General features: G+C 48.4%; 6 protein-coding genes across 6 annotated transcripts; 1 reads left to right on the top strand and 5 right to left on the bottom strand.

Moving 5' to 3' along the window:
• Positions 1–36: 36 nt before the first annotated feature.
• On the bottom strand, positions 37–3,504 carry FPOAC1_008148 (uncharacterized protein; the record flags this gene model as incomplete). Its single annotated transcript, XM_044852593.1, has 1 exon — positions 37–3,504. The coding sequence occupies one exon, from the start codon at positions 3,502–3,504 to the stop codon at positions 37–39; it is 3,468 nt and encodes a 1,155-aa protein (XP_044705263.1).
• Positions 3,505–4,996: 1,492 nt separating this feature from the next.
• On the bottom strand, positions 4,997–6,843 carry FPOAC1_008147 (uncharacterized protein; the record flags this gene model as incomplete). Its single annotated transcript, XM_044852592.1, has 2 exons — positions 4,997–5,977; positions 6,025–6,843. 2 exons carry the CDS (start codon positions 6,841–6,843, stop codon positions 4,997–4,999), a joined length of 1,800 nt encoding a protein of 599 aa, XP_044705262.1.
• A 1,078-nt stretch (positions 6,844–7,921) lies between these two features.
• On the bottom strand, positions 7,922–11,388 carry MIP1 (DNA-directed DNA polymerase gamma mip1; the record flags this gene model as incomplete). The annotated part of the gene is made up of 2 exons (XM_044852591.1): positions 7,922–11,172; positions 11,226–11,388. The coding sequence occupies 2 exons, from the start codon at positions 11,386–11,388 to the stop codon at positions 7,922–7,924; spliced, it is 3,414 nt and encodes a 1,137-aa protein (XP_044705261.1).
• Positions 11,389–12,980: 1,592 nt separating this feature from the next.
• FPOAC1_008145 (uncharacterized protein) lies at positions 12,981–14,757 on the top strand (the record flags this gene model as incomplete). Its single annotated transcript, XM_044852590.1, has 3 exons — positions 12,981–13,032; positions 13,219–14,484; positions 14,558–14,757. The coding sequence occupies 3 exons, from the start codon at positions 12,981–12,983 to the stop codon at positions 14,755–14,757; spliced, it is 1,518 nt and encodes a 505-aa protein (XP_044705260.1).
• An 899-nt stretch (positions 14,758–15,656) lies between these two features.
• FPOAC1_008144 (uncharacterized protein) lies at positions 15,657–20,814 on the bottom strand (the record flags this gene model as incomplete). Its single annotated transcript, XM_044852589.1, has 4 exons — positions 15,657–15,713; positions 15,769–16,190; positions 16,243–20,568; positions 20,625–20,814. The coding sequence occupies 4 exons, from the start codon at positions 20,812–20,814 to the stop codon at positions 15,657–15,659; spliced, it is 4,995 nt and encodes a 1,664-aa protein (XP_044705259.1).
• A 712-nt stretch (positions 20,815–21,526) lies between these two features.
• FPOAC1_008143 (uncharacterized protein) lies at positions 21,527–23,398 on the bottom strand (the record flags this gene model as incomplete). The annotated part of the gene is made up of 1 exon (XM_044852588.1): positions 21,527–23,398. One exon carries the CDS (start codon positions 23,396–23,398, stop codon positions 21,527–21,529), a length of 1,872 nt encoding a protein of 623 aa, XP_044705258.1.
• Positions 23,399–26,724: the final 3,326 nt, after the last annotated feature.

The raw sequence follows: 26,724 nt of genomic DNA, 5'->3' as shown, positions 1-26,724 counted from the left end.
ACCCAACGCCGTGCACTCTTTCATGAGCTTATGATTCTACCTTGCTGGCACGGTCAATCTATCCGTTCCAGAAGGGGCTTTCTCTCCAGCTCCACCTTCGGCCATGTTGCCATCGGCATCAGCCAGTGATGCGAGGCGTTTCTTCTCTCCGTATCTCTTTGTCAAATTCAACGATCTTCGAATCGACATGCTTCGATCCCGGCGAGACTTTCCTTCACCACGACCGCGGCCTTGATCAGGATCTACCACTTCTTCAAGGTCCTTCCCTTGCTTGAGCGCTTCCAACGACTTTTTGGCAGTGTCCACGTCTTCGAACACGACCTCGGTATCGATAAGGACCCGGTCGATCTGCCCTGCGATACCACGCTTCTTCTCCAACTCCTGGAGTTTCTCTCTTAGCTCCTTCATGATATGCCACCCGTCCATTACCTCCTTCTCTAGTTGTTTCTGCCGATCTTCTGGGAGTGCCTTATACTCTCTCTGTCCTTGAGCCATGCGAGCCCGGCGGATGTACTTCTGAGGCGTCTTGGACCGTTCGGCCTGCTTCACAACGCCCTTCAGCGTGTAACCGACCGGACCAACAATAGCAGACAAATTCTTGAGTACGAGCCCTGTCAAGCCCATACCTGTACCCTTGACAAACCCAATTGGCCCATTTTCTTTCGCTCCGCGGATCGGAAGACGAACAACTCCTGTGAAACCATCGTAGATACCATAGGCAAACTCGTGCCCGGCTGCTCGAAGTCCGGAATGAAAGCCAGTTACTCGAATGGGTCGTCGTACCGTGTTGTCACCGTATAGTCGAGGAGCATTGTGAAACCCCTGTGCCAGAGCCATCGAGAGGTCGACTGGCGCCTTAGCGATAGCCGTAGCTGTCCTCTCAACACCACTCGCCATATCGCCAACGTACTGTCCGCCTGCGTCCTCGGCTGTCGTCTCGGTGTGCAGCGAAGCACCGTCCGCTGGGTTTTCAGGATCTGCTGTATCGTTTCGCGGTGCTTCACTGTTGGTCTCCTTGGATTTCTTTGACCTTTTCACGCTCTTCTTTTTTCTGATCGACTTTGTCCTTTTTGTCCAATGGTAAGGAACGCTGGCAACGCCATGGAATGCTTCACCAACCGTGCCAGCAATGGAACCAGCAATTCCAGTGACAGGCTCTCCGGGGCCTTCGAAATCATTCCATTCTTTATGCCTGAGGAGTCTCAAGCGCTTCCAGGTCAGCTGGCCATTGTCAACAAGCATGTCAGCAGCCAAGGCACCCAACTTGATATTGGTTCCTTTGACTTCCCAGACAGCTGTGCGGTCTTGGAGGATGGAGCATCGTAGAATGCTAGGAGATGTGAGGTTCAACTGTCGGTGGAACTCCTTGACAGCATTTTCAGCACCATCACCCTCTTCTGCAATTCGCTTTGCGATTTTTTCTGCGGCTTCTCTTGCCTTGTCTGAGAGACAATACTCAATGCCTTCTGCGAGTTTCTCTGCGTTGAGATGTTTGTAGGGAATTGGTTCAGGGCCGACGTCTGCGCTGCTCACCATCTTGCCCCAGAAATTCTGATCACCAAAAAAGGGAACGATCATTGTTGGCTTGCCACACTTCAGTGCAATGGCGGTTGTGCCCGCGCCTCCATGAATTACACAAGCTTTGACTCTTGGGAAAAGCCAGTCATGAGGAGTGTTGTCGAGCATGAAAACATTGTCTGGGACGTCGTCTCCTCCAAGTCCACCCCAACCCTTCGACACCAAGGCACGAACCCCTGCCATTTCAACGGCCTTGAAGATCATTTCAGTAAATTTGTCAGCATCGTCGACGACAATGGAGCCAAATCCAATGTAGATAGGAGTGTCTCCAGCCGCGATGAAATCCTCCAATTCCTTTGGTGGCTCAAAGGTCGAAGCTAAGTCAAGGAATACGAAGCCAGCTACGTCAATCTCACTGCCCCAGTCCTGTGGCTTGGGTACAAGACCCGGTGACCACAGATACGTGAAAGGCACATGCAGACGATAGGTCGCACCTGGTGCCCAGAGAGTTGATACCGGGTCTAGGGCCAATGTCTTGACACGGAATTCATTAACCAGGTCTCCTAAGCCTTGCCATACCATCATCTCGACCAAGGGGTAAGAGATGAAGTTTGTGTATCCTGGATCCACGTTGGAGTTCTTGATGCTCGCCAAGGGATGCGGGAAAGCTTGTGTTGGAGTATAGGGAAAGGTAAACATCAAGTGAACAGGGATTCCGAGCGCTTCGGCACAGTGAATGTGTGCAAAACTTGGCGGGTTGGCGATGATGACGTCTGCCACAAAAGGATCCTTTTCACCCATCATCTTCAAATTCTGACGGTCTGACTCGTCGTCTGTAGCATTGGTACACGCACGCCAGAACCCATCAAACATGGTAGCCATGGCAGCTCGTCGTCGACCAATATCTCCAGCCTTGAATGTCTCAAGTGTTGGTATCAACCCAGGATTCTTAACCATAAAGGCCATAAGTTCGGAAGGGTCGCCTCCAACAGAAAAGAACTCGAGCCCCGAATCCTTTTCCACAAAGTCACGAAACGCCGGGTGCGTAGCGATGCGTACACGATGTCCGTATTCCTCCTTGAGAACTTTACCGATTTTTAGAAATGGCTGGGCATCTCCTCGCGAACCAATAACCATGATGACGATGTTCAGGCGGGTCTGGGGTTTTGGGTCCGCCACAGCTGTCGCAGAGGATGACCGACGTGGGCTCTCGGGAATTGTCAAGTTCGATGGTTTTTCGGCCTGTTCCATGCTTGGAGGTGTCATCTTGTTGACCGCTGCACCCAGAGCTTTGCTCAGGTATCCAGTGCCTGCAGTTTCATTGACAGTAATTCGCAAGCGGCCATCCTTCTTAACCTTTCCAGATGTTTGATAGTTCTGGTTACCAACGCTGAATTGGCCATATTTATCATCACCAAGGTCTTTGTGTGATGCCTTGCCTTTCTTCCGATCTTCACTTGGGGGCTCCCGCCGGTTGGTCGGTCGATGTTCTTCGTCGGACGATGATGATGAACTTCTCCTGGAGTTGGATGCTGTATTTTCAGGCCCTTGCCAGATCGCTTTGTTCAGATATGATGTACCAGCCCTGGCTGGACCGGGTCGAAAGTATGAATGGTGGCGGTGATGATCACGCCTGGGCTGTTCGGTTTGCCATGTCTTGGTCGGCTTGGGTCGGTCCTTGGGAACTGATGACTTTTTTGACAATACCTGCGCAGGCGCTTCTGATACAGGTGCAGGCTGTGTATGAACTCTTGTTTGTTGACGTTCTTCGCTTGAGGCAGCGTCAGGAGTGGCAACCTCTTTGTGACTTCTCGGCGATAATGGACTGTCGGGTGACAGTATCGGGCGTGGAACCGGGGCGGGAAAGGCGAGGTCTCCATGATCGTCTGTAATTACTGTTGCGGGTTGTTGTTCGTTTTCTTCATTGCTATACTTCTGCGATACTTCGAGCTTGAGGTTGTTATTGTCTTCTGTTTGAGAATCCATGGCAGCAATACTGCGACTCCTCTGTGGGAGCGGCAAGGCTTGATGTCTTTTTCTCAGGTGCTTTACGGATAGAGGAACTCCAGGAAAGCATGCAGATGGTTCTGTTTATAGTGATGTGAAATCGTAGTTGTCGTGTCACTGTCGCGTAGGTACGCCACTTGATCAGTCGCACCTTGGCAATATGTCTGCTTGGCAAATGTTGCTCGAGTCACGTATATTGTACCACGCTTCAGTGTACAAGTGTGTAAAGAAAAGAAAAAGGAACCGTGGTCAGGCCCAAGACCATCGAGAGGTTCCTCCCTTAGTATTGACAAACAAAATTGGGCAGGCGTCACAAGGCCACTCACTACTCATGCCTCGGGAATGTTCTTTCCTAATTTCTGGTTCAAAGATACAATGATGTCACTTGCCGTCTGTTCCACTGCGGAACCCTTGGCGCTCGGCCTTCTAGCTTCTTTGGCGCCGCAAGGCTAAATTAATGGGCCTCTGAAAGGTCTCATTCAGTGCAAGGAACAGGCGGGAATCGTCGATGATGAGCCAAACTCGTACCCAAACAACTCGGGATGGTGCCGGTTTCAGGGGCTGCAGCCATGCCTTCATTCGTTGTCAACAACAAGCCAGAGTTTCTAATCATGCTTCACCATATAGAGCTTTATCATCTCCTGACGGCTTCTTCCATCATGATCAAAGACTCGCCCGTGATGTCGAATAAAATAAACATACGTTTATTCACTGCACGTCATGACGTAGTTGTTATCATCTAAAGTCAATGCGTTGGCGTAAAATCAGAAACTATCGTGACTTGCGGCATGCGCCTAACGGTGAATGCTCTGATCTACCGATTGACCGCCGTCATACAACTAATACGACTTACACAACAACTGCTAGGTATCGCTGGACTTGACCTCTCTCGGCGGCGGACTGTAGCATTGTCTTGGCAAGGAGTTGACAGAAAAGTTATCTTAACTTTAGTTACTAAGTCTACAAAAAATAAATGACATGGGGATGTAGACTAAAGTGTCATAAACTGATCTGCTAATTTCGTCTCTTACTCTCACTGGCTCAGGTTCCTGATTTGTCCTTGATTGCGGACTCATTGCTCCGGGCATGAACGTACTATCCACCCTGTACAAGTTCATCCAAAAACGCTTCCTGTGTTACTGACCGATGCATTATGTAGTGTATTTTGGTATGTCATAATATGACTGTTCAACATGGTTCCCGGTTTTTGTTTATTTTGTTATTAGCAACGTACCTATGGTTTTTGTTTCAAACCCCCAACGCATACTCACTCTTTCAAGTCACACCACAGAAGTAACCTGTGTTAGTGGTGTACGAATCAAGCAAAACAATTGCAGCAACGAGACCAAGACATTACAGATGTACATCTTTCTTCTCCCATAACCATAATAACAAAATAATATCGTAGAATGTCATTCATATACAACTGCCAGCTCAACTGCAACACTCTTGTGGTTTCTACTCATAAACTCTAGTGTAGCGGAGCGCGCTCAAGGGTATCCGTCAAAATGCCCAACTGCATTATCGTCTCGCCCTCCTGGCCCTGCCCATCGATCTCTTTCTTGTCCAGTGCCTCAGTCAAGCGCTTGGCAGCAGCAAGTAAAGGGTTCGCATATCTATGCTCTACCGCTGCGGCCATACCAGCAGGAGCCAAGCTTTTATAATCCTGGCCACCAAACAAAAACAGAGCAAAGTTTGCGACTTGAAGATGGAAAGGTGCGTTCTGCACCCAGAACTCCCATAGAGCCTCCAAGTCCGTCTCAGCAAGGTATTCGAGATCTGGAAACAGTGTGTACTGAAGCTGGTCCAAGCAGTCAGAATCGGCAAACCGCCCCTTCAAACCAGCCTTATTGGCGGCGATAATTTCCTCCCGTAGCCATGTCACTGCACAGGCCTGCAGAGATGAGAACATGCAGTTTTCCAGCAAGTCTTCCAGAATGTTTAATCTATCCCCCTCATCAGGGTCTTCATGAAGTATGTGACCTGCCAACACAGTAGCCGCATTCCGCACTCGCAGAGATGGATGGAACACAGATATGAGAGTTAGCAGATGATGATATGACATGAATGTTGCTTCCTTGTCGTCAGCCGCATTGGGCCCAACTATTCGCTTCTGGTCATGAAGCCAAAGTGCAATAACAACTAATGCCTCGACGGTGCCGGGATTGCCCTCGATCTGAGTCTGTGGTTCATCACCGAGGAATCTCTTCAACAAGTTGTGGTGCTCAGGAAAAATATTGGCATTGGGCTGTTCGAAATTGGCGTCAAAAATGTCTGATGCGAACATGCGATAAGCAGTCAGGCAAAGAAAGCCACCAGTTGATAGTTTGATAGCTTCGGGATTGTTGGGATCGGGTTCGACAGACAATGGGTTCGCAGCGAATGGTGACCTCAAAATCTTTTTGACCTCGTCAGAGGGCAGTTTCGCCAGGCCCAAGTCGCGGGCAACAGCCTGAAGAAATTAGTACATAATTCCACCATGGTGTATCGACCACTTACAACTAACTGCCCAACCAAGGCGTCCCTGGTTTGAAGTTCGTCCACTTGCTTGAAAGCCTGCAGCATGGTTGGCTTCCTCGGTAGAATCCTCTCAGGGTTCAGATATTCCAGATGTCTCGCTGCCCATTCCAAGTTGTTTGAGTTGACGTAGGCTTCGAGAATGCTTGTTATAAATGACTGCAAGAGTCGTGATACCAGCTCAGACTCGCCCTCGCCTGCTTGGCCTGCATGCGCTTCGGGATCGGGAGCACTCTTAGACATGTCACTCCCCTGGAACGCCGTTTCCAACTTGGCGCTAGACTGGCGTGTAGGCAGCGGTGGCCGCTTTCTCCCAGAAAGAGATCGAGAGAGATCAATGACCGCTGCCGTTGTCTCGGCACCTTGAGGGTTGTACGCTCGGTAAACTGTTTGTAATGTGGTATGAAGGTATCGTGATGGCGCCTTGACCTGCAGTCTTTGATGGAGGATGCCCAGCATACCAACCAGAGTGATGAACTTTGCGCTTGCTGAGGCATCGCCGGCCTCAGATGATTCTGCGTTGGAGTCGAGAACTTCGACAACCTTGAGGATGACTTCGCGAGGGTTTCCTAGGCGGGCGATGGTCTCGAGACAGCCCTCACTGCCGGGGATAGAGATCAGCATCTCCACGAGATCCCACCCAATTTCGCTCGTAAGCGCAGCATCTTCTAGGATTTCCTTGAGAGCTGGGAGGACTTCCGGGGAGAGGTTCGCTTCGACGACGGTGAGGTATGTAAATGTGTCTGTCGCTGGAGGACGAGCCTCCTTTAGTCTCTGGATGGCCTCTTCGGTAGACACCATGGCTTCGGATGTGTAGTTTCTGTGTTGTCTTGATTCCCTTCTTGGCTCTGCGTGTAACCCGTTATCCGTCTCTCGCAAACTAGCTCGATTAAAATGGTCCAAGATCTTCACGGTATATCGGTAGCTGAAGAGGGGTCGATCGTTCGGCTCGTGACAGGTCTTAGCGTAGATATTTAGCGAGAAGAAGCGAATGTTATTGAAGCGCAAAAGAAGACACGACGAAAGAGGTAACGAAGGAGAATATAGCTAATCCCAGGGTTTATAAACCCCTGATCGGCAAGTGTTTTTTGTGGTCTCTGGTAGATGAGATGAAGGAGCATGTCACAGCATGAAAAGAACGAAACGTGCCGATGAGGGATGACGAGGAGCTTTGAGTGGAGACCTTGCTTCTTAGCGTTGGACAGTTTCGTCATCACGCCTGCAAGCCATGAGCTTGTTTTCCACTTGAGTCAGAGAGGTTATTAGGACCTACCAATATATGTGAATGGTATTTCAGCAACTCATTGTCAGATTCTACTCAAGGTATTCGTCACATAGCAGATATTGGATCTGTTGGTTTTCTTATAACAACTATTGACCATAAACATCAAACATAAACCCTATAGCATGGATACTAGCATTATATCTCTAACGACAGCCCCAGGCTATTATTAGGTAGGTAGTGAAGCTGCCCATGTGCTACAGGGGTTAACCTTCGATCGCCAAGCCAGCTCCCACAAGATGTCCATTATCAGTAGAGTTTAGCTTCATTTTGACATGTCAGCACCTTAACGACATTTGAGTCAGGAAATTATCGCCATAGAATATCTGCAGAAGAGGTATGGAATGATTGGTAGAAACAGCGCATTTGGTGATGATACAAGTACAACAAATCCCAGACTTTTTGGTTTTCTTTAAACGCCCCCCCCCGAGACCTGCCTTGAAAGCCCCCAATCCGCGGTCCAACACCGTTCCCAGATGCAATTCGACATTGTTCGCCGTTAACGCAAGAATATATATACATAGGTAGCCATATGAGTGATACAAGAGAAATTGTTCACGCTCAACCTCTACCGAATAAACTGAAGCTGTTTGGTGGTTACACCCTCCACGTTGGCCTGTAATTCTTGTTTGAGTACTTTCCCAACCCCAACTTGTTGTTTTTGTTCGCATAGGGATTTGGGTTTTCTTTCATAGCCTCTGTCAGGATAAATGGTTCGTCCATGGGCATAAGTTGCGGATACGCTCTGTATGGCAACACGCTTTGCAATTCTTTTTTGCTCAACGGCCTTTCCTTCTTTGGCATCGCTGCTAACCTTTCTTTCTGCAACGCATAGACGATGTCTCTAATTTCTTGTTCATCGCTGACTATTTGGGCCTTGAGGAAAGGAAGCGTCTCCTGAGCTGATTCCTGGATGCCCTGCATAACAGATACGCGCGGAGTGTACTCGATGTGATCGAGCTTGGGGGCGTATCTGGCATCTGGGACGATGGCAGGATCTAGCCTAGCAGCCTCGCCCTTATCCAAAAGGGTATTGATGTCGATGCTTTCTCCAGCAGGTATAGGGGTTTGATGACTTGGAGTAATGCACTCCATGTCCACTTCCTTGCGTAAAACATGGTCGATATCAATGGCAGAAAAATAAGCGCAAGACTGAGGGAGATCGTTGATGCCAACCTGCTGAGAGAACATAGCCCTTGTCCAGATGTTGGCAACCTGCAGAGCAAGTGCTGTGCGGTACTTATCCTGATCCTTGACCAGATATCGAATTTCATCATGAACTGTAATAGCCACTCGAGCATCGATGTTGAAGCGACGAATTAGGTAATCCATGGAGACAACGAGCAAATGAAGGTAGTCAACACCAGAAGATTGAATAGCCCAGTTAATTCGCGATGTCAGATAACCACCCTTGCTGATGTATCGTCCCATAAGAGCTTCAGTAATCCCGGCACCCAATACCGGGGTTCTAGCCTTGTCTTGCTCAGCAAACTCCTCCAGCTTGTTAAAGACAAACGACTCGGTGCCACCTCTCCAGAAGAGACGTTTGTAAAGCACTTTGCGGTTGGTCTTTGTACCCTTGGTATTCGCGTAGAGTCTTGATGCCGTCTCCATGGTCTCCTTTTCGGAGAGGTTTGGGTTGAATTGTCGTAACAAGGTCGCTGCGAATTTGAGGCCAGCACCATAGATTCGCCCGTAATTGAAGACTTTGGCATTATTCCTGGTAATGCCCAGGATGGAAGCCGTCCGCGAATGAAGATCCGTACCAGCAGACTTTGTGCCCTCCAATGTCATGAATCCAACAGCATTTCCACCATGAAGCTTAAACGTCGCGTCGCCAATGAGACTGGCAATCCAAAGCTCCTCTGAGTCGACGTCCGCTCCTACAAAGCAATAGCCCTTTGGCGCCTTGACCATTGCTTTGAGTTCAGAGCCAACGCGATTCTTCTTGGCATTGCTGGCCGTAAGCCAGGTGTTCTCGACCGCTCTGCGAGTTATGGTACCCATTGGGATGATCTGTGGCAAAATAAAACCGGGATTGTTCAACTTTCGTCTGCCACGAGTACGGTTCAATACGCGAAGGTCTTTGTCATAAACAACCATTTGAGACTTGATGCGATCTCTCGCACTTATCCAGTAAGAACACGATGCATTCATCTCTAGCGCTTCCTTCGCATATGCATATTCGGAGGACAACATACCACTCTCGAAATAGGATAAGTACCCCTTAGCCATTGGGTTGGCACACCGCGCTGTTGGGCCATCTTTGTGAGGGAGCTTAAAGTAGGAGTGGGCATGGTCGTCACGTAACTTAATTTCCGTCTCATCGAACTTGCACTCGACTGCCTGTTTGGCTTTGTACTTGGCGGCTTCCACTCGAGGTACGCGAAATGTCCAACCGAATTTATCAGACCAGAACAGCGGATATCCGTCCCATGACATCTTTAACAGCAAAGGAGCAACCCGCGTTCGAACGGTGATGTTGATGGGCGAATCATTCGTTTGGAAGAGGTCTTTATACCACTTGGGCATGCCAGGCTTCTTCTGCCTGGCTACAGGTCTTGGTGGCTCGTCTCCCTTACCTTTGGCCATCTTGATTTCTTGCCCTGACCAGTCAAGTTGTTGCATCCAAGGGTCATTCTCATATTCATCAGGGTTGTCCTTCATACCCAGTGCGCTTTCAGTAAGGCCGATGAGGCGTTCCTGAACCGCATCGTTGAGTTTGTGGTAGGTAGCTTCGGCGTTTTTGATGTACGCGTCCCACGAGTCATCGACCGGAAGGATGACAGAGGAGAGGTGCCGAAGAGCTGCGAAGCTGACAGGATGTGGGCAGGTTGACAGGAAGTTGGGGAAAACGATCTGGTAGACACGGTGGGTGATGGAGACATCAGCAGCACAATATGTCAGGAGCTCATCCAACTTTTCTACAACTCCTTGGCGATCCAGCTCACCAAAGTCATTTCGGATCGACTTGTCTATAGAAACATTGAGGTGAAATTGAGCGACATCCCTCAGAGAGTTGACAGAGCTTCGTTCGACCCAAAGATCTGCTTCGTCATGCATTCCTTGTGTACTCAGAATTGTCGCCAGATCGTGGTCAGGAGTCTCGGTCGCTACTCGCTCCCGCATCTCTCGGTTCTTTTTATGTTTCATCCAGGTAGGTCGTTGTTGAGAGCACATTCCATTCACAGCCACATGTAGGGACATGGTGTCGAGGAAGGTATTTCGAGTTTGTTTCAGGCTGTACTCTTCCAAAACCCGCGCTCGATCGAAACCCACATTATGCCCGACGATAATTCGATCTTTGGTAGGATCACCAAAAGGAATTAACTGCCTGTCGTTTTCGGTCTCTCCCAGTAGCCAAGGTGATAACCATGCGTACCAAGCAGTCGGGCTTGATGCGCAGGCCATGACAGCGAAAGGGCTTATTTTCCACATGACCTCTGTGTCGAATGACAACATCTCTTCTTCGGGTGCTTCAACTTTCTCAGTCGTCCCATCAGGATAATATTTCGTCCAGCCACTCTGGTGTACCCATTGTCGGGGTTTCGGAGGTGGATTGGCGCGGGCGAACTGCTTCGCGTATGTGAGGAAGGGCTCAGCAGCATCTAAACCGAGCTTGTGAAAGTGCTCGTCGAGTGTGCGTCCTTGCAGCGGGGGAATATCGAAAGCTATAGGGTCGGATTTGTCGGTGTTCTTCCCAAGCAGATCGTGACGCCGCAAATGATCCTTGGATAGCTCAACGAGCTCTTGGGGTGGGGGTTTTACACCATCAGGAAATATTTGTTCGAATACGTGGGAGCTGAGCTGCTGGACGCCTATCTCATTATGTCGGGCTTCGGAAGGTACTGCAGCATAATTAATAGCCGTCAACTTGTGCGAAGGAATGTTGCAGTATTACAAGCAAGAGTTTTCAGCTTCTTTGGTTTGGCGTTGTGAGCGACGGCAGCCAGCCATCGCACATGAGTGCGCAAAGCATGACGGCGAAAACCCTGGTGTTGAGAGATACGAGAGAAACTGGCTGTCGTAGCGCGAAACGGAGAAGCAGCGACTGGAACAAACATTATCAAATTAGTCACAGTAGCATCCCGGCTCCTGATTTTTATTATCGCCGACGGTCTTGACGATGCGCCGGTCGAATGTTATGTCTGTTGAAGTGGTGGATTGACGAGAGAGCACTTGACAAATGCAAGGTCAAGATGATGAATTTGGCATTTGCATCCATCCATCTTTGACTAAATTAGCAAATCCCTGCTAATTTAAGTGGATGACGCCGTGCATTCTCAGCGGGTCCCTGTCTTTCTGCTTGGGAGTGGAGACGATTGAAGGGTCTAAAATGGAGGGGCAATTCAATGATGTAGGGCTTTAAACTCCAAGAAAAGAGCTTCAGTGAATTTATTCGTCAAGAATATCGCATCGACACTTTTAGTATGGTATTGTGGAGGCAAAGAACTTGATCTGGTTGTAGAAGTGCTTTCTAAAATTGTGTCTGTCTTTTCACTCGCCCGCATCATGTTCCCTACGAGTCTAGTAGTGAGCTGTCGAGCATTGAGGCCGAGTTTGGTGATATTCAGGATCTCCGACATCAGATACAAGGATCTAGTGGTTTCTCGTTATACCGAGTCATTGAATTGTCAATAACTCGATTGGTTGTGTATGTATATACCTGCATACAGAGTAGGTAGTTACTAAGTCAAACCTGTCCACGACTACCCCAGCAACTCCTGAGCGATCAAAAATATTAATACAAAGACCAATTTTCTTGTAATAAATTGATGACAGAACCAAGACAGATACAGGTGAATCTCTATTGCGTCGTAACACTAGATTTGGCAAAACAAATACAATGGTTGAACTTGATATCTTGAAGAATCGAGTCGAGGTAACGTGGGGGGAGTTTCAAGCGCCGTGTATGGATGCACAAAAAGTCAAGTCTAGGATCCCATAAGTCCTGGGGGAGGGATCTGATTGGATTATCGTATTGTCGCAAAGAGGCCAAATGAGACGGGGAGGGGGTGAGATGAAGGCTTGAAAAGTGTTGCTTTACAGCTAAAGATGTTTCTTCCTTACAAGACACCACTTTTTGTACAGTACCTAGGCATGTAGTTACTGTCGCGTTACTCACCCCAACTTACTTCTGGCCAGACATGGATGACAATGGATGGCTGGTCATTTCCCCTCCCTCCCATCCAGACTGGGCCTTTTACTGAACCTAAAACTTGTTGGCTTCCTTCCCATGTTTCCTTTCCTTGACCATTACAACCAGATAGCTATTTTCAGCTCAGTCCAGCCGCCAGGATAATGCTTCCTTAACATTATCTACCGGTACCTCATAAAGAACTCACATCCCCCTTGTTAACAAACGCCAGAAAGCATTTTGGCCTTTGTGTCTCTTTGTCTTTGCTTCATCATCTGTCCCATTAATATCCACACCCTGGCCTCATCCGATTAGGCCCATTCCAGCACAGTTCAGCAGAGGCCCGCCTAGTCCACCTGGCAAGTCAAATTCAAATAATTTGCATAGGTAGGTTTAGCAGTGGGGAAAAAAAAGAGTCAGTTAACTAATGGTTTCCAAGCACTCAAATAGGCCTTAGTAAATGCTCCACGGCTTGCACCTTTTCTTCTCCCCCGTGACGTCCTCCAATTCGGCCCAACAATGGAGCAAGGATTCTTGTATATGGATCTAACCTTCTCTCATCTGTTTCAAGGTTAGAAATAATTTCTATTCCTTCTATCTTCCTTCCTTTTTGTCTGATCTGCTTACCTCACCCATCTACTTGCTTCTTTTGGCCTCTACTGCCCTTCGGTCGAATCTTATAACTCCAATGTCCTTGCGCGTTTCCTTTTTTCGTTGATAGTAGCTCCTGACGCTCATTTGTAAACGATTGAAATAGACAGCGACCCAGACCTGGACTTGTTTTGGAACCCAGCAGACGCATTTTACGCTCCTCCCATTGCAATCTCCATGTCCACCAGGGTCATTTCATCTCCGGATCTACTTGGAACTGAAGCCGGATCTTCACGTTCGCGTTCACAAAGGCCAATCGACTTGGAGATTGATGGAATTATTGACGAACAAGAGGGTGCCGGCAGCGGTAGTGGCAGCAGTGGCACCGGTGGCCAATACAACCAAATTCGCCCGACTACATCATTTTCCTCGCTTCCTTTGCCACCCTTGATCTCCAACACTCGTCGCGCTCGTAGGAGCTCAAGCCCAACTACAACAACACAACTGCCGGGGCCCTCTGATTCCCCTCCTGGTCTACCTCTTCTAGACATCCGAACGCCGCCTCGGCGAAGGGCATCCAACTTGCCATCAGCAAACGTTGAGCTGCCACCAATTAATATTCTGGAGAACGAGCATTCAGCGCAATACAATCCAAACAGCGAACTGCATAATCTATTGCGTTCTGCCATTATCGAGAGCAGTCCTGATCTCATCGATTTGGTTGATGGCGACTTCTCTTCACCATCGACTTACCCATCATTCACGAACACAGATCCACAGCCGAGTCAAGCTCAAACTCCAGGTGTAAGCCAAACGGCAGCGCTTCAGGCTTCCATTTCCGCGCCGCATCGTGCAGTTGCCAGTGCCACTACCGCCCCACGCGACCCCTCTGCCGCTCACCATTGCATCTCTAATTTCTTGGGTCCTGAGCGTAGCACTACTCAACTCTCTTCTTCCACTAACGCAGCCGGCGAATCTCAATCAACTCTGCCTACATTTGACCTCTTCGACGAAAGCGACATTCTCTTCGACAGCCCTGCCAGCTCCTTCTCCGACGCTATGCCTCCTGCTCTTCGACGAAGTACCGCAGCTACTACCCGGGCCGGTTCTACGCACACGAGCAAACGACGACGGACATCCACTGTAGTTGCGAACGAGAACACGATATCTACGAGACCATCGTCAAGGCAGAAGAAGAGCTCGGCACCAAAAAAGGAAATGGATGTTGAGGAACTATTCGGCTCGAGCCCTCCCCCTCGCGCCTTTGTCGATCTTGAGGCCAACGAAGATTACGACACGGTCGATTTGACCGAAACGAACGAAGTCCCTGATGACATAGAGAAGCCAGAGAAGGACAACCGTGTCAAACTTGCAGCCTTTCAATGTGTGATTTGTATGGATGACTGCATTAATCTGACAGTAACACATTGTGGTAAGTTATTTACGAGTCTTTTTTTGTTTACCTATTGCGTCCTACGAGAATTTTCTAACACCTTCACTTCTAGGTCATCTCTATTGCGCTTCATGTTTACATCAGTCCCTTTGCGTTGATGCCACCAAAGGGAAGTGTCCCATGTGCCGGCAAAAGCTTGACATGAAGTCAAGGGAGAATTACAGCAGCAAGACCAAAGGATATTGGCCTCTTGAATTGAAGCTCATGACTGCTACGCGTAAAGGAAAACGCAAAGCCAACAATTTATCCTAACACGCCTGACAGCAGCATCGGATGACGTGGGAGATCTGGTTTCGCTTTCACGGTACCTGACCAATTTGGCTTTATGATTCAGAGTTTAACAGCCTACTCTGATTCATCTATCTTACCGCTTACTCCAGGCTCAATATACTGGCACACGAAACTCATTTGAGTAACAGTGCTTTTCTCTTCTCTTTTTCATTAGCATAACGAAGGCGGATCATTTTGGGGCGTCAGACGAGATACCCAGCATTTGCATGGACAAGGAGAACACCGGATACATTGGTTTAACATGTGAGCGCGACTTTTGCGTCGTTCAGGAAATGGCGCTTTGGGAGTACACAGGGGAGGTGACACTTATCATGCCGTGACTGTGGAAAGCACATCTGTATGGATAAAAAACATAAGTCTTACCACTTGTTACCCAGGCAGAAAGGCATAAGGCGTATAGACTTGAGATAAATTTATGATTCGTTTTCTTTTGGACTGAATGTTGCAGACCGCCGAGACTGCCCCTAGAACTGTAACACGAAACAAAAGAATAAGAGTGAAGGGTGAGTTATACGCTGGACAGCGAGATTTTGCAGTCGAAACACTCAAGAAAACGATCCGACCGTTTCCCCTGCTCATGTTATATGTTGAGTCAATACTGCATGAGTTATGGGAAATGACGAACATGATATGCCGCCTTTCAAAGCCTTTGCCCTTCTGTAAACAAGTGGATGCAGCATGGAATGACGTTATTTTTTATCGTCTACCAAGGTGATTGATTGTTTATTTCACTTGCACTAACTAAAACCACATACTCAATATTATCCATTCCTTCCTGTCAACGCCGTGTAGCTCTGCAACTTTATATCCCATCTCAATAGACTACAGGTAAAGTACCCCCTCTTCTTGTTGTAATTAGCCTAGTGGAAAAGCCCATGGCTCTGCTGCGTAGGCTCGGGGACACCCTCGTTCTCAAACTATGATTGACCGTTAGTTAATTATATTTGGCATGTGTAACGAGGGCTTTTTTACCTCGAGGAATCGTGTCGCTGCGATGATAACCATTAAACCTTCAGCCAACTCTTCTATCTTCTGGTCCAAGCCTTCATCCACGTTCCCACTTCCGATGCCAGCGCTGCGCTTGAGTGTATGTGTGACAAGCATGCGATGGTCAGTGAGGAACCGGCGGCCTTGAACAACATTATGGCTGCCACGGGAAACAAGTGCGGCGCCCACGATGCGCACCACTTGGGCAAGGAGATCGTAATGTTGCTCGAGAGCGCGCGGGTTTGCGTTGTTAATTTGCAGCTCAGGGTCCGCCTCAAAGAGGCCAGAGGTCTCAAGGGCACGGAAAAGATTGGAATGCAGGATATACTTGGCCCCAGAACGAGTTTGAGCAAGTTCGAGGAGAAGAGCAAGACGTGCGTTTTGATAATTCTGCTGCTCAGAAGTGCCTAGATTAGGGAGTTAGCCATGTCTCTGATGATAACAGTCAATATAACACACCTGACGTGAAGACTTCCTGCCACTCTTGCATAATATTTCGCAGCGAATCGACCATGATTCCAATAAAGTTAAGTCGATTCAGAGTCTCGACGACATAATCATCGCCTTCTTGGTGACCCATGCTAATCAGGGCGTTAAGAAGGATGAGTGCCGATGTCTGACACTGCGCCTCGCCGCCATACGCATCGTCACAGATAACATTGAGCAACCGCTCACCATAAACTTGGATGGTCTTGATCGTCTTGGGTCTGTTGGACGTGAGTGGCCCCTGGTCAGCCATGCCAGTCAGGTAGCGGTAGCAGATGCTGTAGTAGATGGATCTTAACTCTGGCGTACCAGCCCACTTGCCAATGGCTTGCAGGCAGATCTGGAAAAGCTGGAAAAGCTTGTCACTGATCAGATTGCCAATGGCTGAGCCTTGCTTGTCATCTGCAGATGCGGAAAGGTCGAGCTTGAAGAGCAGGATCTTGGATAATTTTGCGAGCTCAAAAGCCTCATCCGGTCGCTCGGAAGCAAATGCTTCCAAACTGGGTAGAATCGATTGTAAAGCCTGCAAGAAGAAGGAGATCTGTGCCGAGCCCTTAAAGTCGTTTGACTCAATCATGACCAAAAGCAGCTTGGTCCATGTCTTTAGGACCTTGAGACTTTGTGTTGTCAGTTGCTTCTGTCGATTAGAGGAAATGAGGTACTCTATTATCATGCTCTCTTCCCGTTCGAAAGCAACAAGATCCTGGGCTGCAACCAGTGCACCCGCATCGTGAGCTTCGCCACGCTTTAGTAGAAGAACTTCCTTGACGCGTTCGAGGTTGTAAATTTGGTTACCGTCAGTATCATTCTCCAAACAAGCTGTAAGGTCTAGATCTTTATAGTATTGGAGAGGGGGTAAGGGGATTTCCCAGACACCTTCCGGGAGCAAGAAGTCGTAAAGATCAAATATTGTAGGAATTGGGATGGGGGTATTTCCTTCTCCAATAATCTGACCATTCAAGGCTTCAAATATGCGACGCTTGACACTCGGCATGCGATTTTGAGCTATGCTGCAAAGTTCCATTGCGACGTATTCCAGACTCATGCTTCGAAGCGACAAGAAGTCAATCAAAGCCACAGCTCCATCTGTGACAGGGAACTGGACCAGAGCGACATTCTCACCCTCCCAAGGTAAGTCAGGATTGATAACTGTCTCACGAAGCAAAAGGTGGAAGAGGATCTCATTTTCGCGAAGCTCCTCGACCACCACAGGGGCGGATAGAGGAGAGCTCCAAAGAATATGCAAGATGCGCATTACGCGTGACTTGATGGCGATCAGCCATTGTCGCATTCCTTGGGCATCACCAGACGGGGCTTCAAGTAGCAATCTCAGTATTGTGTGAAAAAGAGAATTCCTGGAAGCGAAAGCACCCTTAGCTTCAACGGAAAGAGAGTCAATGCCGCACTTGAAGCCAAGCAGCAGATGAGCAATTGTAGGCTTGCGGAGCGTTTCTTGTAGACATTGGTATAGGAAGTCGAGAATGTAGATTTTGGTCACGTAAGCTGGGGAGTCTGCCTCGCGCCCAGTTTCCAGAGGGGTTATCAACTCCGAGACAAAGGATCGTGAGATTGTCTCGTGTTCACCATTCGCCTCTAGAGCAACAATAGCCTTGTTGCGGTGCATTTGCCGACTGGATCCCGACCAGACAGCGGTGATCTTCGAGGATGATGACATCTTTTCAAGCAGCTTCAGGCACGCAAGCGTCAGCTCTGGGTGCCCGATACCACAGTAGTTACCCAAATCAACAACGAGGTTCAGCCGCGTAACCAAACCATCCTCAAATGAAGCAAATGCAGCATTCGCCACAGGTGGTCGGCGCTGATTTGACTGAAGCTTGATAATGGGTCGAACAAGCTCAAGATATGTAGCTTGGAGATCAAGGACTTTGCTGATAACCTCGACAGCACGCAAGATGCCAAGAATTAGAGGAGAGTCTGGCGAAGCATTTCCTACATCCGCGGGCTCTTGATGAATAGTGTTGAAAAGAGCTGCCATAACTTTGTCGTTGAACATCCATTCCATCACTCGGGCAAAAGGATGCATTCGTACATAGGTCGCCAAGTCGGTAGTTGCGATGACGCTATCGACGTTGATATTTGTTTCATTCGCCATGATGATAAGATCTTCGTTGAAGGTGTTTAGGCAGATTAGAATGAACTCTAGACAACTAAGACGCAAGACACGAGTTTGGTTGACATCCTGAAGGTCGTTGGCCCTTTGGGCAAATACCAAGCCCATCACAAAGTCGACGTAAATCTCAATACCGGGCATTCGAGAGGAAGAGCCAAGATTTTCTGGGAATGGCAGTCCGTCGTTAAGGGGACTGCTGTCCACTGCTGGGGATATAAGAGAAAGCAGGAGCTGGATAAAAGATTCGGGATCTTCAAATCCATTGCTAATCTCGTCGAAAATACGCTCCATGAAGACACTAGGCGATTGTTGCGATTGGCGATGAGAAGTGACTGGGTGGAGGAAATACTCTCCAGTGACCCATTGATCGAGACAATTCCACATAAGAGCACCCTCCTGTAGCGACTTGCGTGCCATCAGGGCTCGGAGAGCCATAAAGGTACAGCCGCGTAACCGGGGTGGAATGTTGCTACTAGCAAGCTCAAACAATGTTTCGACGAGGCTATAGTTGGGGTTTTGGAGGAGAAACTGGCGTGTCGTCTCACTTTCACTAGCCAGCTTTGACATAAGACGAAGGTAACATTCAAGCATCATGGCCGACTCTGGTTCAGTCTCTGCTTGATCACTGCTCATCTTCTCGTTACGATAACGTATCGCCTGAGGTGGCGCCGGCTTTTGCCTGATTTTGGCAGAGAAAAAGTCCAGCTCCTTGAAAATTTGAGCCCATGTTAATGATTGTGATTTTCTCATCTTTCCGGATGAATGATGACCCTCATCGATTAGGAACTCGTGTGCGGCAGAAGCGCACTCTTCGTTCTCCGAGATAGCCTGGAGCATCTCGCAGAACGCTGTCACCAGAGGCGTCGACGCCCTGCGAGAGGCCCAATGCATAAAACCAGCCAGGTTACTGTCGGGGTCAGACCAGAAGTTCATGGCGGCATCTGGCCGACCCTCGTAAGCATATGCAATGATCAGCAAGAACCTTTCGAGGTCTAGATCCTGCTCATGTGTCTGACTAGACTGGCGTTGTTCATCCTCCTCCACACGAAGTTTGCGAAGCACATCAGGAAGGTTGGAAATGAAGCCGTCAACAAACACCTCAAGCTGTAGCATAAGACTCATCTGGAAGAAATCGGCGAAAGGGATTGCATCAGGTGCAAGAGCAGGAGACTTGCGCTGTAGCCACTTGCGCATACCGGCTCTTACAGGGTCGTGCCAATCCGGCGACTTGACATCGGCCGCAATCGAGAGCAGGAAGTCGAAAGATCCGTCCTTCAAAGACTCCAGGAATGCTTTTGATCGCTGTCGGTCCTCCTCATCCAGGTCGGTATTGGGAGGGATTGCTGCCTCAGGGGGGTCATCGACATAGAAGCCACTGTACTCTGCAAGCCACCAAGCCCTGAAAGCGGCCTGCAACTGTGACAAAGGCCACGGAGAACTGTCCGTAGGGAATAGCTTGCCGTGCAGCTCGCGGGCCTTGATGAGATCGTATCCGCCTTCGGCAGACCCGAAAACCGAAATGTATGCTCCGATAGATGGAACAAGGTGAACTAACAAGGCATCATACCTGTCTACCTTTTGGAGAACAGATACAAAGTCAAGAAAGTCCTGTGTCGATCCTTGTCTCATTTCAATACTCCGGCAAAGTATTACACCCAGCAATTCGTGCTGTTGCATCAAACTCACCCTGGAGAACTCAATGGTCTCCATCTGCTCCGAGACGCCGTTAGTTGTAGTTTGACCGAGAGTCTGGGCCGCAGCGATCTTGTCTCCTATCTTCTGAAGCCACGCCTTAATCTCCCTCATAGAAGCCATACACCTAGGCACGATTCTTTTTGTAGTGTCGGCGCCCATACTGGGCTGGAGCAAGCGTTCAGCAACGTATAGCTTGACGCTTTCAAGGGCTTCCGCATCGGCAATATCGTCGTCGAGACCTTCTATCTCGAGGAGAAGTCGCACAATATCGAGAACATACTTTCGCTGCTGGTGGAATCGGATGATGGCGCACTCGAGGAGCGATCGGCCCAGCGTATTGGGGTCTTCTTGCGACTCTAGTAAACATCGTGCAGATTCAAGTTCGTCAAGCTCTACTTCGTCGGAAAAGGTAAGGACATCTTGCTGGAAGTTATCGTTTATCGAATACTCGTCACCGTCGATTACAACCTTGCCTAAGCTTTGTGTTAGATGGAATGGAGGATGGTTGTTGCGCCAGTAGATTCCTTACCAGATTTGACAGCGTTTCTGTTATCATTCTTCCTGGCTGGCTTATCCCAGAACTTCCCCAACCCAGTCTCGAAAACTTGGACTAAGAACTCATTTCCTAGCGTCTCTGCGCCCTCGACGCGACCTTCGCGTAATGATAGAAGCCCTTGGTGGAAAGCTTGTAGGGCATCTAAAGCGGTGATATCGGCCATTTTTGCGGTTCAAGACTGTCGCATGTTGATCCTAGAGGCAATAGCTATCGGGTGATGCGAGCTGAGAAGATTGCACCGTGGTGCGTGACGAATCGTAAATACTGAATCTTTTTGTCGACTGTTGTTAGCGGTCGTGGTTTTGAGATTCTTCACTCCAGCCGCCTTGTTGACTTCCCCAGTTAGAGAGCTCATCAAGCTATTTGATTGGTTTACTGTATGATTGTTTTAGGCGGTGTGTAGCTTTCTGCCGTTACCAGCTGCGGTAGCCTAGTGGGTACCTTAGTAGCTACTAGGTATGGACAGAAGGGACGAACAGTCTGGGCTGATCCATCTTCAATGCGCCTATTGTGGACTGTCTTAGTAACTGTAGGTAGGTTACCATGAGCGCGCCTTAGGTTAACTTCAACATGATACCTCTAGGCTCTTGTTAAACATCAGGGAGTATGTTTTCCCCTATCAGGGCACTGTACAGTTCAACAACTTGGACACAGCAATAAATCATTGTTGTTGATATTTATTTCTTTGATGAGTGATACATTAAATTTGTTAATTCGATATCGCGTAATGACCTTACTCTACCGCCCTGGAAAAGTAATGAGAAATTCAAGCCTGTTCAACAAAGGCGACAAAACAAATCAATTCAAGCCGACATGAAACAAAGTCCCTATTACTCTCGATCGCATCATTCTTTGTATTCCCCTTTGATTCGATATCAGCCATTATGCCGATATGAACGGCGTGATTCCCTCTGATGCATGTAGTCTCGAGCTTGCTGCTCACTCCAACGAGAATCTGATCCCTCGTACTTATCGCCGTCTTCTCTTCGATCATTTCGCCTCTCCCTGAAATCTCGTCGCCGCCGAGCATCTTCTTCGAGATACTTGAAACGGTCATTGTCTCTTCGGATGTCATGTTCATGATGAGAGTCGTTCAATCTTGCCCGTTCCAGTGGTCTCTCGCCAATGTTGTCTTTGTTATTGGAAGTGTCATGTCGAGTTGAAAGACCAGGCACATGGCGGACGCTGTGCCTTGGTACTTGGATGATACGTGGTGGCTCTGCTCTCCATGGCTCTTCTGCCCGTGATCGGGCATGGTACTTTTCCCTTGGCGAGCGGCTTTCTTCTCGGTAGAGGTAGTCTGGGGAGTTGAATCGCACACGTTGTCGTTGTGGGGGTGTATCACGTTTTTCAGCTTGACGGGAATCTTGGATGATCACGTTTCTGTGATAGTCTGAATGTGTGCGTTTGGGACTTCGTCCTCGACCTCGCTGCTGCAAGCTGTGGTCTGAACTGATGGATGATGGTGTCGTACCTTCACTCTCATCTTCCGACCAGCCATTGTCGGATGACGAGGAGCTTTGGTCTGAGACATGATAGATCTCTATGTTATCCCTGACCTTTGGCTTCGACTCTACTATTGCTATTTTTGGTGCAGTCGGCTGTCTGCCTGCATCAGTGGCTCCTCTCACTGGGCCTGCTGGTGGCTTTGCTGGTGGAGCGTTTGGTACTGATAGAGGCCCTGGAACTTGAGGTGGGCGAAGTGGAAGTTGAATCGGTGGCAGCTTCGGCGGCTGTCCAACAGAAACCTGTGGTGGTGCTGGTCCTGCGGGTTTCACGATCTGAGGTAGCACCACGTTATGACTTGCCGGCGCCATGCCATTCTGCTTTGGCATATTCAAGGGACCTTGGTAAGGTGGTTGGGCTTGGGGTGGTTGAGGGGCCTGAGGTACAACAGTCTGTTGAGTAATGATAGGTTTGGGATGACTTTTTGGTTTTGAGTCAGTCGCTGGGGGTGCCGATCCGTGAACATTCGGAGGAACAGGACGAGCGAAACTCGAAGCGAGAGTAACAGGAGGTAAACCTTGCGCATTCTTCTGGGCAGTCTGCGAATGATAGGTCTGCTTCGACTGTTTTGGGAGCATGTTCGTACCATGAGGTCTAGAGCCATGTCGATCAGCAGCAGGCGTGCTCACGAAGTATGCAACGATTGCTACTCTCTCCAACTTGGGAAATTTGTTTCTCTTCGAATGGCTTCTGTGCCTTCTGGAACTCCGCTCACTTTTGTCATCTCGTCGGCGATCGTCTGCCGCCCGCCACTCGGATTCAAGCTGTACCAGTTTATAGTAGAACCGAACATCACGGTCTTCTCTGGTCAGATCAGCTTGAGCCTTGTCGATTTGGTTCTGGATGGCTTCATTCTTTTCCTGCTTCTTCTTCGCAACGGATATTGTGTTCTTCTGGAGCCAATCGATTCTATCTCGAATCATAGATTGAGACATGGGCTTTTCAGAGATGATGGTCTCCTCCCAAGAGGAATCACTGGATGCCTTTTCAAGGCGCAGAGCCCTGTATCTCTGAGGGTTTCTGCTTTGGGAAGTTTGAATATCTGGGGAACCATGCAGGCCCATGGGTGGGAGTGGGGGATGGTGATAGGGCTGCGTGTTGACAGGCACATATGCCGGGTATCTTGCAGAGACGCCGTTGCTCTGAGGCATGGAACGCCCAGAATGTGAGGCTTGGGCCTGCTGATGCAGTTGTGGTGGGATATCACGAGGCATGGCCCCAGAGGGATGAAGATTAGCCATGTTGTGATTAGCCTTGAGTTGGTGTTTTGCAAATTCCAATGAGGGATTGAAATCACCAAGAAGGGGAAGATAGGGCTCTGATATATACAAATGGCAATGGATTGCTTGTATAGGCACAACTCTGGGGTAGTCAAAGGCTCCTATCTCTACCACTTGTGCGATAGAAAAGTGAGGCTGCCGAGATGCTAAAGGGTGCGTCCTACTAGAAAGAGGGAGGGCGAATGCAAGCTTGAAGGTAAAGAGGGGGCACAGCCGTACTGAGACAAGTGTGTCGAGCTTGTGGTTGAGCAAGCTTCTTGCACTTTTTGATATATGAACTGATAGAGTTGGATGGTGTCTGTGTCTGTGTCTGTGTCTGTGTCTGTTGATGAGACTCAGTGGGGCGACTCGAGGTCTATTTGAACTCCAATAGACATTGTACGGAAATACGTATCAACTTGAGGACTCCGGAGTGACGCGGCCATGATTAATTCATTTGGTTAAAGAAATCAGTCCTGTACAACGGAATAAGATATCTAGTATAGCCAGTCCAAGTCGCGAACCCTATCGTGGCCGCATTTCGATGGATTGAAGTGGTTCGCCTGCATACCTCCATTACCAACAGCCACTTACTGCAGTCCAGCTACATTCAAGGCATCTTGACTAAACCATAAAAAGCAACCGAGACAGTCTAGTATGTTCGGTATATGATTGAGTTGTCTTTCTTTTCTTTGTTTAGATACTGTCCGACGTCAAACATCGCCTGGTTGATGCGGCCAGACTGCTGGCTTGCATTGACATGTCGGCAAAACCCACGACTCAAATCAAAACTTCTCGAACGAGACCCCATCCCGTGCTACCGCATCTTGTCTCTATACGGCCACCGAACGATGAGGCACGTTGCCGAGAGGCTGACTCAAGTCGATCTGTGACTCGGCACCGACAGCCTGTTCTGCTTGCGCGCGTTAAGAAATGCAAGCAAGGCGATCGCCGTTTCCAAGCTGCGGTGATCTCCCGACACTCCTATGGTGCATCTCAAAGTCTACGAGGAGTGTTACGCCGCGCTCGGTGAGTGAGTTATTCGCGGCCAACGGACGATGATCTGGAGATCTTTACGTTGCGTAACAATTATCAAGACGTGAGAGGACCCTGCATCGATTTCTTCGGGAGGATTGTTAAATCAGATAATTGCCTCAGATACACCAAGGCTCTGACTCGAAATATCCACGAACATGTTGGGCGTTAACGTTCGTTGATGGGATGTACCCAGGGCTGCGCTGTACTACTACTTTGTACAGAGACTATAGCACAACATGTTGCCACAATCGAGGAATGCAGCGTGGTATCAATTTATGGAAATAGTCTCACAAGTACAGTACCAGGGCGAAGGGCGGACAAAGGCTGACTGAAGGACAGGGTCAAGGTTGGACATATCGAAGAATCTTTGTGTCAAGGAGCATGTAACTGAGACTAACTAGAAGGTTTCTTGGTTGGTACAGTAGTTTGTAGCTTTACGGTAAACTCGGGTATGCAAACAATTGTTGTAAGCTGAATGATGTGCATGTCTAGGAAAAGAAACAGTCCTAGCACATCAGTTATAGAGTACGCATATCCCACCTCTACTCTGATTGGCACATATCCTGATATCAGTACTGATCCCGCATAAAATGCATTTTCGGTGAAGGAATTGCTCACCACGTAATCTCTAGTGACGAATGTTTGGTTGTTCAATACAAAATGCAAATGGTGGCAAGTTACAGCGTCACTCTACACTCTTCCTTGTTCACTTGTTTTTATGCACGATGATACTAGTGTCAGCTGTTCTGTTGCCCAAACACGCTAAGGCATAATGAAAGATGCAAAGTGTAGACGATGTCGAACATAGAAATATGCGATGCATATAGGATGTAGGTGGAGTGACCTATGCTATACGTGGTTTTGCGGCGTAGGTTCATGCTGGTGGATGGCTTACAAGGCTTCTCATACGTCGAGACTAATACAACCAATGCCATATTAAAACGAGGCGAAAGTGAAAAAAGGTCAAGTGCTGTAGAGTTTCACTTTGTTTCATATAACTGGATGTTCGACTAGACGCTCGAGTACGAATATCAAGTTCTTATCCAGCGCACAACAACACACTTTACTATACTCGTCTCTTCGGTACAACATCTAACCACCTCGTGGCCGTGTGACCTATCAAGCATATTCGAGTATAGAGTCGATGGGCGGCACAGAATAGCGATTGTGATCAGGCAACTAGCCGTTGTCAGAACTGAGGTTACACCATGAATATGTATGGGAGGGTAAATTCAAGGCAGTCCCAGACACTGCACTTTGACACACCCTCGACTTGATCGAGACTAACTATGATCGGGCGACCGAAACTTCTGCCTCGGGGTTGCCTTGTGAGGGGTTCCTTTGTCTCCGGGCGTTTTAACATCCCTGGATTTAAAATCTCCTAATTCTAGACTTCTAGGTACATATTTACTAAATCTGCCTGTGAACTGTATGGCACACCCTCCAGCCGTTTGCCTTGCCGTTGCTTTATAATCCTGAAGGCATGATTTTGGTGGAGACCATTAGGCCAATCCTGCTGAGTGTGTCGCCATGTCCTTCCTGCCTACCAATCTCTCAAGTTTGTTGCGTCTTGGCTTTGGTAGTCTTGCTCATGTTTAAATTCGTTTGTCTGGAACCACGTATAAGTCTGATCACCGTGTGTTTGACCATGCTATGTCAAACAGCTTATATCGCCGGCAGCTTCTGTGGCATAAGTTTCAGGTCTAGTTATATTAAAATACTCTAAGAACAAAATAAAGAGTATTATCCTCACCGGCATTATAATGATATCGAGACAGCTGGCAGCTCTCTTGTACTTTTCTGTCGGCTACCCTAGACATAAGCAAACTCTAGCGATATCAACCAGGCTTGACTTAACCCAACTAAAGTGTTATTCTGTATATAGAAGTTTCCAAATTACAGTATCCGCTTGCAGGTCTTACTTGAATAGCTTCTTATCCATGCAATCTAAATATCGCTGTTCTAACCATCTCTCATACGCAGATGTATTCACATAACGATGTAAAAAATAAGCAACTAAATGCCAGCGATCCGTTCTAAAGAGTCTCATAGACCTACCAGGCAACCAGGTCAATGGTGAATAGGACAATAAAGGAATCCACTGTTGGTGTAGTTGTTGAAAGACCCAAGGCAGCAATCGTACTTCAGCCGTCTAGGCATCTACGCCCCATTCATCACCACAACCACGATCAGCACCAATCACAGTCTTCTCCAGAGTCAGTATTCCCTACTTATATATTGAAATAAACATATAATCTTTCAGCGAAGTA

The sequence above is a fragment of the Fusarium poae genome, chromosome 3 (assembly GCF_019609905.1).
Source record: "Fusarium poae strain DAOMC 252244 chromosome 3, whole genome shotgun sequence".
In the NCBI taxonomy this organism is placed as follows: domain Eukaryota; kingdom Fungi; phylum Ascomycota; class Sordariomycetes; order Hypocreales; family Nectriaceae; genus Fusarium; species Fusarium poae.
This window is presented reverse-complemented; position numbering and strand designations above follow the sequence as displayed.